The sequence below is a fragment of the Homalodisca vitripennis genome, chromosome 1 (assembly GCF_021130785.1).
Source record: "Homalodisca vitripennis isolate AUS2020 chromosome 1, UT_GWSS_2.1, whole genome shotgun sequence".
In the NCBI taxonomy this organism is placed as follows: Eukaryota; Metazoa; Arthropoda; class Insecta; order Hemiptera; family Cicadellidae; genus Homalodisca; species Homalodisca vitripennis.
Window position 1 is genome coordinate 22651576 of NC_060207.1, and position 18990 is coordinate 22670565.

The window sequence follows — 18990 nt, forward strand, 5'->3', positions numbered from 1 at the left end:
TAAAAATTAATTTTTCTGTAACATACTAATATTTACTATACCTCACCTATTTGTGGGAGAAATAAAAAAAAAACTACAAAGGGTACAATCAGCTATACACAATTTTTGCATGGTGAAGATAACTTGCACTAGTTACATACCTTCTACCATACAAATCGGTTGATTGACGTACAAGTAACCTATAGTAAAAGAGTGTATAATTAAGAGAAGATACTAACAATACTAAAGCTTAATACAGAAGTTTAATAAGTACACTTTTCTGCAAATCGTCGATGTGTCGATTATACAAGTTGGAAACGTTGGCAGAATCGATTACCTATTAATTTTAAAGTAGGCTATGACTCATCTATTGGAACAAAACGTCGGCAAGGATACATCTACTATATTAGTAAATCACCTCAAACTTTGCAGGATTGTGAATGGAGTGTGTGAAAACGCCACTCACAAAATACTACTTTGAATTAGATGTACATCCTATTTGAATAAGTATTTTATCCACATAATCTGTTTTAGAAACAGACAGAGAGAAAGATGAAAAAGGCACAGAAGAGAAATTGTGAGAAGGGGTAGTGGAACGTATTTGATGACGGGTTTCACAAAATCATCGTTGTTAAACCAGTATTGTCATACGCGACCAGTACTTTCTGGTTTTAGAAACTGGTCAACTGCAGGAAAACCTCACATCGCACAGATTCTCATCATTTTCAAGGGGCCATGAGCATTATAGTTGATGACAGGTTCTGTCCTAGACGGGAGACAGGTCCTCGATACCCGCTGCCGCTGTCCCACATGTGGACCCTGGGCCAGTAATGACACCAGCAGGTCCAGGTCGTGCCGACACCACATCCTCCTCTCCCTACGGCGTGGCACGCCACAGACAAGAGCGATCGGAATCGAACAAAAATTACGGGAGTGTGGAACCGCCAGGTGGTCCAGGCGCTATCTCTACATCGTACATCGCCTCACGGCAGCGGCTTAGGTCTGTCTCTTACTAGAAAGTTTGATAGGTTCTGAGAAGATTGCTTCTTATTGTTTGCCTTTGTTTCTATTATTGATTCTTTCTAAACATCCAGTTTGTACAGCAATAATAGGTTTACAACCATTTATAACCGATACCTGGTACATATCGACCTTTCAAGAAGTGATATCTGCCCTTTCTTCAGGTATCGCATCTTAACACATAAGGTGATGCAAAATACTTAACAATTCACACACATCGCATTATACACAACGTCATATGTCAAGCAAAATAGTTGTACGTCTAAACCAGTTCACGTACCATTGTTTCTCAAAAAGCCTGTTATCTTTTGAATCATCCATCCCATATCAAAGATTATTATGTAAAGTTTATTTTGAAAATGTTAACTATTCACAAAACTAGAAAGTGGGCATGCGCACAATTTATAGGGCGTCACATACATAAATACTATTATTTCAGAAATTGGTTCAGGGAACCAAAGTTCAGACATCAAATAATAAAAAGGCAAATGGAAAAATGTCTAAGAATGCTTTATTTTCCATTTGTCTGTCTTTCTGTATTGAAAATATTACTTTCATTTTGAAATCTGTTTAACCCGTATGTAACACTGCATATATGGAAAATCCACTAACGCATTAATAATACAACGGTTCTTGTATGTAATAGACGAAGTTCAGTGTTAGATTTTATGAGTTACTAATAATATGTAATATCCTGTTTACAAACAGAGGCAATGGTTAAAATTTCAATTTGATTTTGCAATTAAATTCAAAAATTCCATTGCAATAGGATTCTTTGATTAGTATGTATAAAAGAAGTTTCATTTCCATTCGTTTATTACTATTACCTTTTGCCAGTGTCATCACGGCAATGAATGTCGAGTGGATTTACGTTTTATGGGACTTATAAATATGGATTTAATGTAAGCAATTCGCGTCCCCAGTACTCCACTGATATTACATTCACTCTTCCCTTGTAATATTATCTTCCTCCACAGGGACAGTTAGGCCGTAAAGCCCAGCTGGTTTATTCATTTAAATGCATATTGCAAACTTGTATCTCTCGTTACTTTATATTGCTCTAACACTGAATTACTGTTAAGATTCCTTGTTGGTATTTATATTCATATTACTGATTTATAAAGTAAGGTATTGAAAATAAATTCATTATAATATATGTCAAAGATACTTAATATAAAATATAAAAATAGAATAGAAATATAAATAGAAGGAATACGTATAGAAAGATAGAAAAACCACTCCAATGTACTCGTATGTTTCAATATCATCTTTCCGCCGCTTTTAAGAAGTTTTAAAACTTGTCAGAATTGACTTACAGTCCTAGGTGTAAATAAAATAAATCAGTTCCTTGGCTTACTTAAGAGACTAAGAGCTCATAGCCAAATTTCCAATACTCATAATCACACAACTTGGTTATTCTTAAATTCGATAGACCAATGATTTTTTCTCATGAGACTCCGCGCTAGTTTTCGTGAAGTGAGAGAGTATCAAAAGAGGTAGAAATATGAGACGATATTTTTTCTCAGATTATATTTTTTTAGCCTGACACACTTAAAACCGACCGTCAGACGCACACACACGTCATATCAACATAAGCTAAGTACAGAGAAATCTGACAGTTTCAGTCGATCTGTATACGGTTAGTTCACGCTGATTTAACATCTATTAAGATTGCTGAGAGTTTGTTTTCAACGTGTCAATCTAAGAAAAATATGATCCGAGAAAAAATATCGTTTTATGCTTTTAAACCTTATGATACTTTTCGACCACACCTAAATTACCGCCTCAAACGATCAATGTTTTTTCTTAGAAACTCCTCCGTGGATTTCTCGAAACACAAGGCTGTGTCCTTATACAATACGAATTGGCTCTTGGCTCCTGAACTTTTAGAGGGTACTAACGTAACGAATAGCACCCTTACGTTATAGTGCGGTCAGTACAAATCACTATCTAGTCCCCATGTACGACGGTAGATCCTGATAAAATCGTGAACAATGTAGAACGTGCTAAGGTAACTTAATGGCAGTAAAGGGCAATCTGGGGAACATGTAACAAAGATGGAACGGTTTCATTGCGACCATCCTCCCTGTTATAACCTTAACATTTACTGTTGCTATATTTACCACAGCCAAGGCTTATGTTACTATCGGCTTCCTCTTCACAGCCGAAAACTGCCCCAGATGGAATGGTTTCACCGCGACCATCATCCCTGTGATAACCTTGACCTTTACTGTTGCTATATTTGCTTTGGCTCCTGTTACTATCGCTTTCCTAATCATAGTTTGGAACAGCCCCGAGATGGAATGGTTTCATCGCGACCATCATCCCTGTCATAACCTTAACCTTTACTGTTGCTCTATTTGCTTTCGGCTCCTGTTACTATCGCTTTCCTAATCATAGTTTGGAACAGCCCCGAGATGGAATGGTTTCATCATCGCGACCATCATCCCTGTCATAACCTTAACCTTTACTGTTGCTCTATTTGCTTTCGGCTCCTGTTACTATCGCTTTCCTAATCATAGTTTGGAACAGCCCCGAGATGGAATGGTTTCATCGCGACCATCATCCCTGTCATAACCTTAACCTTTACTGTTGCTCTATTTGCTTCGGCTCCTGTTACTATCGCTTTCCTAATCATAGTTTGGAACAGCCCCGAGATGGAATGGTTTCATCGCGACCATCATCCCTGTCATAACCTTAACCTTTACTGTTGCTCTATTTGCTTTGGCTCCTGTTACTATCGCTTTCCTAATCATAGTTTGGAACAGCCCCCAGATGGAATGGTTTCATCGCGACCATCATCCCTGTCATAACCTTAACCTTAACCTTTACTGTTGCTCTATTTGCTTTGGCTCCTGTTACTATCGCTTTCCTAATCATAGTTTGGAACAGCCCCGAGATGGAATGGTTTCATCGCGACCATCATCCCTGTCATAACCTTAACCTTTACTGTTGCTCTATTTGCTTTGGCTCCTGTTACTATCGACTTCCTAATCATAGTCTGAAACAGCCCACAGATGGAACGATTTCATCACGACCATCATCCCTGTCATAACCTTGGCATTTACTGTTGCTATATTTGCTTCGGCTCCTGTTACTATCGACTTCCTAATCATAGCCTGAAACAGCCCCCAGATGGAACGGTTTAATCGCGACCATCATCCCTGGTATAACCTTGACATTTACTGTTGCTCTATTTGTCTCGTTCAAGACTTTTGGTACTATCTGGTACTATATTATTGCTACTGATACTATATTCTGTCCTTTTCACAGCAGGGAACTGCCCCAGATGGAACAAACAATGTTGTGGTATTCAAATAAAACGACACTCGAGAGGTCTCGCTACACGAGCAGCAAACATCACGTGGCGGGAATTGTGGACTTGGTCACGAGGGAATAACGGAACTGGACACGCGACTAGCATCTGCAAGGGGTGGAGTATAGATCTACCTAAGCATGTTTCAACATGTTTCTGGAACATACTTATATATACCGCGTAATAAATGTTGTAAGTCAAGTCATAGTTTTAACATCAAATTTATTGATTTAATCTTGCTTGTAATGGAACATACTCATATAAATGAAATTAACAAAATATTTAAATCGATATTTGCGATAGAGAAACCTCTTAAACACCTTCATCACTCCATAACTAAGATTTGAGACTTAAAGATAAGAGAATAGAGACACCAGAACCGGTCAGGTATCCCACTCTTTTGTGGCAACTCTTGCATTCCCGTGAATGCTGAATGATTGTCGGAGCGAGGCAAAACGAAGATCCGGGAAATGTCTTTTTCACATGTCTATGATGGCAATGATGGCGTATGTCATTCCATGGAACTGGCTGAGCGTTAGGTAATTTATAGATGCGTTGTCTTATGAGTAAACATGATAGTAACGATAAAGCAGCTGAATAAATTTAGTACAATCATTTGAGATTTTAACATGTGACATATTAACACATGTAGCTACCCCAACACATACAACATCATATTTTGGTGACTTAGTGTGTATACCTTTATTATTTGAACTCTGGTATGAAACCGAATGAAAATCATTTAAATGTATTTACAGCGAGATAATATCTCGAGAAAGACTTCATCTGTAGACTTAAACAACTTTGCATGAAACTTCATGTCTTCATAAGCAAGAAAGAATTCTATAATGGTCCAACTATGGAATTTGTCTGAGCGTCATCGAAACCTCTCACTCAGTAGGCTGACACAATTTTTTTTACCTACAGGGGTGATCTAAAAATTACTTTTCTGCACGAGTGTTTGTGTCTATGTGTAGATAGAGCATGTCCTGAATGATTATTTCACACATGTAGCCTGATGAAATGAGTATAAAATTGAAATTTTGCATGCGACCTCAGCGATGCCTGTTTTTGACACGTGGTATGGCGACTACTACCTTGCCAATTTTGCCTAGTTGAGGTATTAATGTGTAATCTTCTATAGACTAGAGGAATAGCATAGGCGCAAGATATCTTAAATGTTTAATACTAAACACCGCCGTTAGTCCTGTTAGTGTTACGTCCTCATTGTATAAGCTGATACAAATAATAACATGGGTTTCTTACACAGCTTCGTTACTTTTAATTATTATCAAAATAAGTGAACTTCAAATAGAAATAAAATCAAACAGGCTATGAACAATTTTGATCTAAATTTATTAACAATTATTTTCAAATAAACTTTAATAACAGTTTGTGCTCATCTTGTACAGTATGTTACGATTAATTTATTAAAGTCGTTATAGTTTTGATTTTTAAAGTTTTGTATTAATGTTTGTTGACTGTATGTAATATAGCAGATATATCGTAACACTGTTTTATATTTTATTATTAATTCCTTATATACTTTGATGCTACAAACATAAAACGATGTTAACACATGTATTTATTATTTAATTACGAAAAATAATATTTTATACCAAGGCTAACGCTAGAATTGTTGGAAACCATGCGATCGGTAGAGTAAAATCCCAGGCAGTCTATTCCCGTTACGTTCGCTGTAGGACATGAAATGGGACTTTTTATACAGTGGAGCGCAAATATCCGGTCCCGAAATAACACTACTCCTTTGATACCATAAAAACAAACAAACAATGAAATAAAACAGGCCTTGGTAGAATACGAGTATATTTCCCTCACTTCAGAAAAATTGAGTATTGACTGATCTTTCAACCATGTGTACTCTTTGTTTTTTTTATTCGTGTAAGAATGCTACACATATGCTGCGTTTCTTAATATAATTTACTGAAAGATTACAAATATAATTTATACGGCCGTGGAGGTATATAGCGAATTGGACATGATTTTTACTGAACTTTTTCCATTTTATTAAATTTATTGACGACTTGAAGTTTTTACTCTCTGTTTTTACCTAAATTTGTAAAAATCTCTAACCATTGCTAAGTAAAGTAAATATTACATCTAAAACTTCAAATGATAAGGTGACCATACATTAATTTAATTTTTCTGCCTTTTATCACATGTTTTCATACAAAAAGTTTTTTGTTCGAAAATGTTTTTTGCTAAGAACAATTTAAGGCTCTTTTGTACACTTTTAACTTTAAAATGTCCAAATATTTTAAATTTCAGTATTTAGTTTTCAGAATCCTGTTTCTATTTTTGTTCTAAACAAACCCCATAGTATACCAGTAAAAGTAAATTTATACTAGTTTGTCTATTTTTATTTCATATACTAAACCACATTAAGAGCCACAAAGAACAATTCTCTAATCTTATTTACCCTCGTCATACCAAACGTATAATGCGAGTAAAAAGTTCAAAACTCCTTTTTATTTAACTATTCTCAATTAATTCTTGTTGAAATTTGTTTTTGACGATGGAAGGATTGTGGAGGAAATAGGATTTGTCCGGATATTTGCTTTCGTTCAGTGATACAAAACAATCACTGAACAATTGAAAAATAACAAATGTCCAGAAAAATCATGTTTCATTATCAATTAATTATTTTGTGAATTAAACTATTTGTTCAATGTGCTGTGTATTTAAAGGCTGTATAAATGAGAATTAAATGAAAACATCCTTGAGTTAAGGATGTCAAGCCCTCTCTACCACTTAACATAAAAAACCAAGTTAGTACGTGTTGTATGAAAGATTTTCAAAAGGTCAATTATTATAAGGTTCATGTCATACATCTTTTAGTTTGGTTGTTAGGTTCTAAAATGAGATTTTCATACGTGTACAAGAGTATGAGCACGAATACCAGCTGTTTTAATAGAATATTGCGTTGATGTAGCTGGTCTCGCTTCACCCCCCCCCCCCGTCCATTTATCGTTCACACCTTATTAATTAAACATTCAATATTAATTAAATTTTATTGATTAGGTCTCTCTACCACTTCTAATGAGAGGGTTTGTAACAAGATTGGTGGTGTCTGAAATAAGAGCAACAGAGAAATCTATCTCTACTTAATCTTTTTTATTGCTGAAATATGGAGTTTTATAGGGGGGGGGGGAGAAATAGGTTTTAACACAATAGCAGGCATCAATATTGAAATACGTCAAGAATATAAAAGGGAAGAGTACCCGTTATTTTTGATATTATATCTATACCGCATCTGTAAATTGTATACGTTAAGAAAACAACTATTACGTATGCTAATGCACTAACACTTTATATGTGCTAATTTAATAACATTATGGCCTCAGTATCGACCCTTTACTAATACAAGGTAAAAGTATGCCTCAGTATGTCCCGTAACTGGTTTCGCTGAGGTTGTATGCAACATTTCAAGTCTATACTAATTTCTTTAGGCTATATGTACTACTATGCCATCATGGTTACACATAAGAGCAATGTAAAAATGTTAACTAACGCTCAGCCCAATTCCATTGAGTGATACTGAGCACCAACATCGAACCATAGTATTGGTGTTTCCTGTATAGAAATGATGAAGCTTCATACAAAATTTCAAGTCCATAATATGACAGTTTGTTCTTAGGATATCATGCGGACAGACAGAAAAAAAACATGTTCTCCCCCCCCCCCCGAGTGATGCTAATGCTCAGCCAAAAAATAACATGTTAACTAGCCCCTTGAGCTGCTCAAGGTTTTGTGTATAGATAGGTTAGTACGATTTAAAGAATTGCTGCAGAAAAACCTTGTTTATAGGTATTGAAGAGAAGCTAAGTTAAGAGGAAGAATGGCTCATGTATAAGCTCTCTTAGGTTCTTTGTTTAAAGTTAGTTATTGACGATGAAAGGTTTGAATGGATAATAGGGTTTTGGTCATTTGCCATCGTTATATGTTACACGATTGCAAATGTCCGAAATCCTATGATTCTCTTATGTTATTGTCGTTTTGGGAGATAAATACATAAGAATTCGAACTTGAATAACGATATGCCTCATCGATATCAAACTCAAGAGGGTTTATCTGAAGAAGTGTGGTAATAGGAATGAACCGTTATCAGCAACGATTAAGCACATGTGATCATCAGCTGCAATGCGGGGACAGTGCCAAACAATAGGCTTCTGCTATAAACACAGCGCTTAGGTTCAGACAATGATGTTGTCCCTATCGCAGAATTAAATCACTGAAGCATTAACCCTGTTTGGGGATTTAAATTTAATAAGAAGCGTTGTCTGTGTATCACCATTAATACTGTACTGTATTAGAGAAATAAAACTTATACATTCTTCCTTTGATCAAAATTCTAAGTTACAGATTCGAAGGTAGAAGAAATTATATATATATATATATATATATATATATATATATATATATATATATATATATAATAGGCCGAATCACTTTTAAACCTTATTGTGCTTGACCTCGTGGGCTACTGGCCTGTGCGATGATCTTATCAAAATTAATAAGGATGAGAGGCAACGGTACAGATAAAAAGGTGTTAGTTCAAAGACAGAATATGAACCTGCGCTATATCTATATCATCAGATCCTAACTCCGACATCTTAGACCGCTCGGCCATCGGCTCTCCGAGTATCCTACCTGTTTGGAATTAGTCAAGTTCACTCATGCTTAGCTGTAACTAATATTGTGAGTGACTCACCGTTTGAGTGACTGGTGCTTAGTCCCACCGTTGGATATCAGCTTGGGCTTGGGTTTGTCGTGGATGTGGGTGGGCACGACGTCTGCCACACCACTGCTGCTGAGGCTGCTGGCCGAGCTCTCGGTGGAGAGAGTGTTACTCTTGGCCACCCCCTTGGTCCCGTTCACTGTGACGGTCCTGACCACCTTCTCGGTCTTTACCACCACCGGGTCCGTGGGCAGTGACGAAGTGGTGACCAACATGTCCGTGCCGTTCACCAGCGCGTGCCCATTAGTCAAGCCCAACCGGTCGTGGTCCTCCAACTCCAACTGGAGCCTCTTGGGCGCTGGCGGAGGCTTATCCTCGATGCTGGGAACCATATACGAGAGCATTATCACCAAATATCACTCCCGCACATTTTTCTTTTGACACTTTCACACACGTGGTTATTATTTCACATACATCCACAATGCGAACTGAGAACCAAAATGATAAATGACTGTTAACCAGTGTAAAGATTCAACTAGTACTCACAACCTCAAAGACGTTTTCGAACGGTGAACAATAGACAGTGACGTTAACATCACTTGCGTACACACACCGCTCGGGAGAACACAACAGATCACTTAAGATGTGCCCGGCAAAGTGATGAGAGCTCGGCCAGTGGACTTCCACCTTCTCGTCCTCTTGGGCTCGGCACTTCCTGAAACAATTACAACAAATTAGAGTCTAAACATCGGTAATCGACTGAGACGTACCACTCTAACTACAGTTCAGGTAGTTTCCCAGCTGTGGGTTAATCATTAGTCTTCGTTAGTCACGATATCAAGATCATATTCAATGTGCACACAACCGATGTTTACCACAAAACAATCTGAGGAACACTCGAAGTCCAGCAAGGGCGGTATCATGTTATCCGGTGTTGAAGGGCTTCGCACTGGCTTCGTTTTGCATAACCGTGACTCACTCAGTTTCACTGTAGACCCCTTCCCCCACACCTGGACAGTTGCGACTGGGGCGAGGAGGAAAGGTCAGTGACAAGAGACTTCGGGAGTCCTTACAACACTCCCAGTAATTAGCATCCGTCAGCCTAATCAGGTCTCGAAAATAAACTATTACTCAAAGAATTTTTTATATGGTTTGCACGAATATAATGTAATTCTTCGCATTCACGTTGAATAATACTGAAATGTGTTAATCTTCATGCAATTTAACATTTTCAATTTGGATTATTAACTACCATTATTATAAAGTTATTATCATATGTTTGTCATCCTAATAAAATTTAAAATGTTAAAGTGCCTTTATTGTTTGTTTTTTTTTTCACGTGTAAACGACTTAACCGATTATACAGAACTTTTACATGGACATTCTTACGGTACCTGGAATGAATATAGGCCTATTATTATTTCGAAAATCCCTTAGAATTGGTCTTTATGGTTGCAAAACATGCCATCTTGGTCTCTAAAGTAGTGCAATATTAATTGTTTGAGCATGTCAAATGTAATTAACTGTTCCGTGTAAACGGTGCTTATTATTTTCTATTTGTTTACATTTATGGGGAGTAAATTGTCTAAAGAGTATATTTTTATTAGGAATTGGGAATTTATATTCAAGCGATTAGGTCATTACTAATCTACCTTAGAAAATGTTCTACACATATGAAGGTCAGAATTTCACTACGAACACTCCCTTAGAAGCAGTCGACAAGAACTATGTGATGGAATTTGGACAGTTTAAACTAATGTGCCAATTTCAGCTTTAATTTTCTAAAATGTCGAAAAACGTTTACTATACATTTAAAGATTTATATAAAATCCATCTTCTTTCTCTTTTGACAGATATAGCTGTGCCTTCTCTGATCTGTGATATATATTTCCTTGATCGGAAAACAAAGCAAAATCAACTACAGAATAAGACACACTACAAACGAAGTAAATTACAACGACCACACTTGATCGTGTTAACAAGGCAAACTCAACATTAGCATTGGAAATATAATTAACTCTAACCAGAAATGTTCATACAGGTGCAAAACCTACGAAATTGCGTGCGAAGTCACGGGTAACTGCTAGTAGTGTATAAAGTTATTCCTTGAGCTATTTTAACATAGTTAAAACACTAGAATAAAAGTATTTTTTTTTAAATTTCCGCTTTTTTAAAAAAAGGAAATGCAACATGTTATTCTGGAATCAACTTGAAAAATCTCGAGAAGCTACAATTATGCACCTACCTCTAGTCGCAAAGGAGCGAATATGGGTATTAAGTTTATGTATTAGTGTTATCATGAATATAAGTAAATACAACGGTAATACTTTTTCATCGTAGTTGACTTAGCGTGTATATACGTTCCTATGATTTACAATGTTAACAAGTAACATTACTGATGTGCGAAACCGTTACATTGCGAGGACATTCGTGTTTCTGAGTTTGAGTTTTATATACCTATTACCTAGAAAAACCACGATTATGATTTATCCGAGGGAACCACTCAACTTCAGTGGGTGCTACCCTTACACGACCAGAGTGCGATACTGAGTGCTTTGGTCTCTTATAAAAGCTTTCTAGAATTAGATATGACAATGAAGGGATAATTATATCCATAAATATTTATTGTCGTAATTGGATACCATATCAATTCAGATACTAAAGATTACTAACAATTATCACTTTTCTATTCCATTCATATCATTAAACTTTTACGAACACGAGTGAAAATTTGAAGCTGAGAGATGAGTCAAGAAACTTACATAAATTTGTATAAAAGCAGCTAATGCACAAGCACGGCCAAAACGAGAGCATTTCACCGTTGTCTGATGATTCGAATAGTTCAGTCAGTAATATGTCCTTAAAAAATTTCGGGATTTCCCTTAGCGGCTGCACATGAAAATTTAGGAATAATTCATATTAGAAAAATAAATAATTAAATATAAATATATATATATATCGAAAGGAAAGTAACTTATATTTGTAATTTAAGAGCAGTCCTTCCAGCTAGAACTTCATTCCTAGATAACGGTCAAGATTGGTGCGAGTGATATTATCCTCCTATCGCTCCTATAACGAACCTCCTTGTGTCAAAGGCGTTTTAACCCGTAGAAGAGTTCATAATGGGCCGCTGGGAAGAAAATATTTGAATATTTTAACTCCTTGATAGTGAAAGTGAAATAACAGTTCTGATATAGAAAGCGATGTCTAAAGCCTTATTGTTGTAATTAGTACCATAGCTATATTTATAGTAGAATTGACGCATGCTATGCAATTGAATGGTTGTTTATGCAATAAAAGATATTACTATTATTATTACCCCTCGGAACCGAGTTTCCTTTACTAACGCATATTTCTCGTTTCTTTTCTCAACTAACATTATTTATTGATCGTAGAAAAGTAAAAGATACAGTTGTGAAATTGCGAAATCAATCAAAATGAATCGGTATCTTCCTTTATGAGTGTTTGTTTCTCAGAATGAACTTCGTTCAGCGATTAGCAAAGAAATGGAACGGCAACACCGTTACGTAATGTTATTATGAGATCCCTATAAATATCAATGACTCGAAGTAGAACCCTACAAGGTTATCAATTAGAATGTTTGCAGCAATTTGTTTAGCTTACATTGATTTGACGCGTGTCGTCCGACAGAGTTCAAACTGATTGTATTAATTAGCTACTTAGAATATGACTACATTATTAGGGCTTTCATTACTTCGTATACAAGTTATAGAGGGTGATACAACCAACGAGAGTTTGTGTTGAAAGGTACTCATTTGCTACTGCCTTATAAATTTCAGCATGAAGTAAATATCACTAGTTAAAGTAAAGCTCAATTTAATCCGGACTGCTCCAATTTCTCAACCGTGAGTAAAAGTGTTGACCATTTTACTGATTACAAATTGGTTTACAACTAAATTGCTGTTGTTCGTGAAAAAATTATCGTCAGGATTGCAACCCTTCTAAGAAGCGATAAATTTGTAAGGAGTAACTGCTAACCTTTGCTCCGTTCAATGCGTTGTCTCAATTCAACTGTTATTATGTACTGTACATAAGGTTTTGACTTGCAATGACTTTATTCTGTCAGCCTATAACTGCTCAGTGAAGGTAATTACATAAATGAAGACTGGAAACAACTAAAGGTACTAAGTTCCAAAACACAAACTTTTCAGGAGCAATAAAAAATACACAAATTTTTAAAATTAGCAAATACATTTAAGAGGTATTTTTTATGAACTTTTTAAGTATGAAATAAGTTACAAAGTAGTACAAAGCTATACTATTTCATAGCTTAGTAATAAAATTACGAAATCAAATTGCAGAGAGATTTAAGTCCAAAATCTTAGTCAACCCTATCAGATCTAAGTGTCATGAGACATTTCACTTAAATTGCCGGGGGGTGTTTAGAGGGAAAGTGCACTTAGGTCAGTTAGCACTGCTAGACTTACTGGACTTACACCACGGGCATTCATTTTAAGACTATAGAAACTATATTAAACAGTTTTGCATATACATATCTTAGCAATTCATTGGCCCTTGGACATAGGATAGTATCCAGCGAAAACTTTAAAATTGTAAAAATGGCTCTTAGTACCTTTATTTTTACCAGCCTTCAAAAATGTAATATGTCTCTATAAAATAAAACTACCTGCATGAATAATTCATTTACTCATGAATAATTCTTCTACTTCCATTTTACCAGGAGGGGTGCAACATTGCAACATGCAATCATTGAATAATTTTGTCTTGATAAAACAAGTAATTATTCATTTTTCATACATAAAGGAGTTAAAAATATTTACATTATCTGTCTTAAAAAAAAAACTTTCAGTAATTTAATGACGCCATTCATCTTAAGTAATTGGGTATACAACTGTTTTATTTATATCTTATACATTTAGCTTTAGTAGTGGTTCCATGGGCTGGTACAATGGAAGAAATGCTTAGTGGTAATAAAGAATGTTTACAACGAATCTCATTTACTTCATGGAATGAGGATTAGTTACACCTTGGAGATTTGCACCCCATGGTATGGTGATTTAATAGCATGACTATGTGTAAGCGTTCCTAGCTAAAACTCTATTGGAAGCTTAAATTTCCGGCTTGTGCTGCAAAACTATGGATGGTGGTGATTTATTAGCATGATAATCATGTGTAAGCGTTCCTAGCTACAACTCTATTGGAAGCTTAAATTTCCGGCTTGTGCTGCAAAACTATGGATGGTGGTGATTTATTAGCATGATAATCATGTGTAAGCGTTCCTAGCTACAACTCTATTGGAAGCTTAAATTTCCGGCTTGTGCTGCAAAACTATGGATGGTGGTGATTTATTAGCATGATAATCATGTGTAAGCGTTCCTAGCTAAAACTCTATTGGAAGCTTAAATTTCCGGCTTGTGCTGCAAAACTATGGATGGTGGTGATTTATTAGCATGATAATCATGTGTAAGCGTTCCTAGCTACAACTCTATTGGAAGCTTAAATTTCCGGCTTGTGCTGCAAAACTATGGATGGTGGTGATTTATTAGCATGATAATCATGTGTAAGCGTTCCTAGCTACAACTCTATTGGAAACTTAAATTTCCGGCTTGTGCTGCAAAGCAATGGATGTTGGTGATTTATTAGCATGATAATCATGTGTAAGCGTTCCTAGCTAAAACTCTATTGGAAGCTTAAATTTCCGGCTTGTGCTGCAAAACTATGGATGGTGGTGATTTATTAGCATGATAATCATGTGTAAGCGTTCCTAGCTACAACTCTATTGGAAGCTTAAATTTCCGGCTTGTGCTGCAAAACTATGGATGGTGGTGATTTATTAGCATGATAATCATGTGTAAGCGTTCCTAGCTACAACTCTATTGGAAGCTTAAATTTCCGGCTTGTGCTGCAAAGCAATGGATGTTGGTGATTTATTAGCATGATAATCATGTGTAAGCGTATCTAGCAATATTCTTGTTGGACGTTTTATGTACCGTAACACGAGGGATGGTCATTAATTAGCAAGGCAACATGTGTAAGCGTTCCCAGCAACAACTCTATTGGAAGCTTAAATTTCCGGCTTGTGCTGCAAAACTATGGATGGTGGTGATTTATTAGCATGATAATCATGTGTAAGCGTTCCTAGCAACAACTCTATTGGAAGCTTAAATTTCCGGCTTGTGCTGCAAAACTATGGATGGTGGTGATTTATTAGCATGATAATCATGTGTAAGCGTTCCTAGCTACAACTCTATTGGAAGCTTAAATTTCCGGCTTGTGCTGCAAAACTATGGATGGTGGTGATTTATTAGCATGATAATCATGTGTAAGCGTATCTAGCAATATTCTTGTTGGACGTTTTATGTTACCGTAACACGAGGGATGGTCATTAATTAGCAAGGCAACATGTGTAAGCGTTCCTAGCAACAACTCTATTGGAAGCTTTGAAAGATTATAATCATGGATTGAAATTACGTATATTTTTAAGCTATTTCCAACATACCTGTTCGATCTCATCATTGAGAGATATCCATTACGTTCAGTGTGATTTAATAAACAATCTTTTACAAGAGTCAATGCAAGAGAATTTGTAGTATAACATAATCACAGTCCAGCTATGCAAATATGTAAGCGTTTCTATGTAATCCGTCAAGCACATGTATGCTTACGTCCCAACCTTATGCGCAATAAGTGATATTTATACTAAGCATTTTTCATCTGAATTTATTAAACGTAAACCTATTGTAAGAGATTTATCTTATCAATTTTTTTGAACGGCCCATAACGCGGTGTTAAAAAGATTGAGAAACTCAATTAAACCTAACCTTCACCGCGTACCTTAAAACATGTATACGACGCACTTCCAATAAAAGTTAATTGGGAAAAAACGTGTGCCGTCGCATCAATCTGAGAAGTATTAGACACGCTAGAGGGAGTGGTGGAGTAGTCGCCCATCCCGAGACCATTAGCTTCACCAATAAGGAAAGCGGCCTTAGCCATCGCAGTGGAGTGTCGCGTCCCGCCGCGGCGTGGCGTGGGAGTGACTGATGAAGTGGACACAAACAGTGACGAAACCTCGGCCTGAATCACCGCAGTCTGGTGGTTTGTGGTCGGGGCAACTCTGGTAGGTAGCAGCGTATGTGTGTCGGTCGTTCACATTTCCCCATACATGACAACGGTAGGCTGATTCATCGATTTAGTCATTCCAATCGCTAAAAAAGGTTTTCCTGTAAAGTTGTTGTAACTATACGTATCAACTAGCATTCCTGTGAAAACCTTGAAATGAAAAGTTTGTCGTGGAAAGACAGAAACAAGACTGGAACAAAAATTAGTAACTTTTCTCAAGTTTAAAAGGCGAAAGATCAGGAAACATTTCCATACTCACTCAAATGTTACCTTAAATAATTTTCATCCTAATTCGAACATCAACGTACAGCAGGGTGTGTACGTCAAAAAGATGTAAGATGTTGGGTCGAGTTAATTATTTTAAAATTGAAATGTTTTAGTCACTTTTTTATATACCTCTCCTGAGAACAAGAAAACTGGACATGTTTATATACCACAAGAAACTTTCAGTAGTTACACTAGTATATAGGGATGTATTTTAGTAAGAGCCTCAGAGCAACGACTGAGGAATGAAGATGAGGATATGGATTCTTACAATACGTATGTGGAAGAAGCCTCAATAGACTGTATTAACGTCCATCTTAATTGTAGCCCCATACGAACAATGTTACACGTCATGAACTATTAGAATCTCAATTTTAGTCGTAGAATATTGAGAGCTATTATATGTTAAAGATATAACTAATAGGCAACCAAACGCCTTTAAACGTATTAAAAAAATGTGTATACGTTATTGAGGAAAAATCTCAAACCTTTTGGTACTTCGTCGGTGGAATATTAAAATAGCATAAACATTAGAAAAAAACTACCTACAACTGAAACTCTCAAGTTTTCAAACATAATCTTTTAAACCTGGCGTAAAGAGCATCACAAGGATCCTAATTGGGGCCTGTATTATTTATAATTAATATAAAACTATTGACCTCAATTTTTAACGTTATCATTTATTCTCCTCATTACTGCTGGAGATCTGGATATCTCTTTGTTCGTTGCAACATTTATCCGTAATTTCTTTCTTACATTTAAATTTATTTCAGCAAAATAAAGTTTATTATAAATGTTTATTTTCTAAAGAGACAAATTATATACAATATAGAAAGTCGCGTTAGACGATTTAATAACAGTCAGGAGTAATTAACTCTAACAAGGAGCGTTGTGACTTTCCTTAACTCATGGTTAAAGAAAATTAAAAGAACATATTACGTTCGAATATGGGAGTATTTGATTTGTGCCTAACAAGCATGAATGAAAACCAATTCATTGACAGATCATGCATTTCGTAATATTTAATCTTCTCTTAAAACCTCAGACACATAATTGCACCTGTAGGAATATAGAATTTTCAATGTTAAAACAATAAAAGGTTCAATTGTTTTTAACAGGAACGCGAATGTAATCTTTCATTTATTGTAGTCCGTATGTAAAACAAGCAAATAAAACACTTGGGGTCATCAATACATCATTTCAGTATTAAACGCACAGTTTACGGTCTGGAACAAGTCGGAATGGTACGGGAAAGTGAGAATTCATTATGCACACGCTAAACCTTTCTTAGTGTAAATTGTCAGGTAATAGTATCCTAGAGAATGCTCGATGAATGAACAATAGAAGTGGAAAACACGCAACGCACGTCACATCCCCAGGACTAGGGTCAACCGGGCATCCAGCCTGGCGCAGCCGTGCATATCGCAGTTCCCCAGGTCCCGTGCTTATAACGACTATCCATTTTTAACCCACAGGACATGTTGAGCACGCATCCGTTGAGCACGACACAGTGGCGAGTATGAGAATAATCTCTGAGAAAACCTTTCTATTCGTAAATTGTATTCATAGGAGAAAGTAACTCTTACGGGAAATAATAAGTGATAAATCTACTAAGAGCGCATTTCTAGTTGGTGATAAACTGTAAAGAACCTTCAGGCACAATATAGTTGGTTATGCTTTGTTGGTAACCAAAACCTTTTCCCTAATTTGGGAAACCTCATCCAATCAACTTTGTTTTTATTCATTGAAAATAAATTTATAAATAGTAAAAATAGTTTTTCCATTACAAAATGCTATTTTTTTTTTTTTTTTTTTTTTTTTTTTTTTAAGGAGAATCCGATCCCCTTTGATGCCTTATTCTACCCGTCCTCATGGGCCACTGGCCTGTGCGAGGATCTTATAAAACAGAATAAGGGGGAGAGTCGATACAGTACGAGGTTGATGGTACTGATAAACAGTGCAAGGGTCACAGACAGGATTCGAATCTGCGTTATCTCTAACTCAGACTCAAAGTCCAACATCTTAGACCGTTCGGCCATCGGCACTCTCATTGCGCAATTGTAACTATTAATTGTAGTACTATTATTATTTTTAGTGATCGTAGTGAAAAGAAACTCCTCGTTATTAGTTATTATATACTCTAATAGTTATTAGTTTACATTAAATATGCAAGAATTTGTGTCATGCCACGTATATATATATATAAGTTATTACCATATGAAATGTTTCAATATTTCAGGTTATGTAATATTTAACCTTTAGCGAACTCTCACCTCTCACCTTTACAGTAGAAAAGAGGCCTTTTAGAGATAGATTGTTGAATAATTTATGTAAAATCATCAAAGTCTGCTTCACCTTCCCGGTTCAGACAAAAAGCCACTGATAACGGAGTAAATTTAGCAAGCTTATACGACCGTGAAGAGTCTTTCAGTTAACGATGTCAGTAAATCACATAGGAAATCAAAGTGAACGTGAGTGTGTCCTTGTGAGATAATAGTAGTGACTGGTGACGTCACCGGCGTGAGCCGCCCCTCGCCACAATGGCGGTCAGGGTCAACCCGGCCACGCCGGCCACCGGTACAGACAGACAGACAATACTCTCAGATGT

At 36.3% G+C, this 18990-nt stretch overlaps 1 protein-coding gene across 2 annotated transcripts in view; it reads right to left on the minus strand.

Annotated features, from left to right (window-relative positions):
• The window catches only part of LOC124358127 (flocculation protein FLO11), a 299990-nt gene that overhangs the window by 161548 nt on the left and 119452 nt on the right, over nucleotides 1-18990 (minus strand). For both annotated transcript variants that reach the window (XM_046810423.1, XM_046810431.1), the window contains exon 2: nucleotides 9048-9729. In XM_046810423.1, the coding sequence (XP_046666379.1) occupies nucleotides 9048-9418 (371 nt within the window). In that variant the 5' untranslated portion in view covers nucleotides 9419-9729. The remainder of the gene's footprint in view (nucleotides 1-9047; nucleotides 9730-18990) is intronic.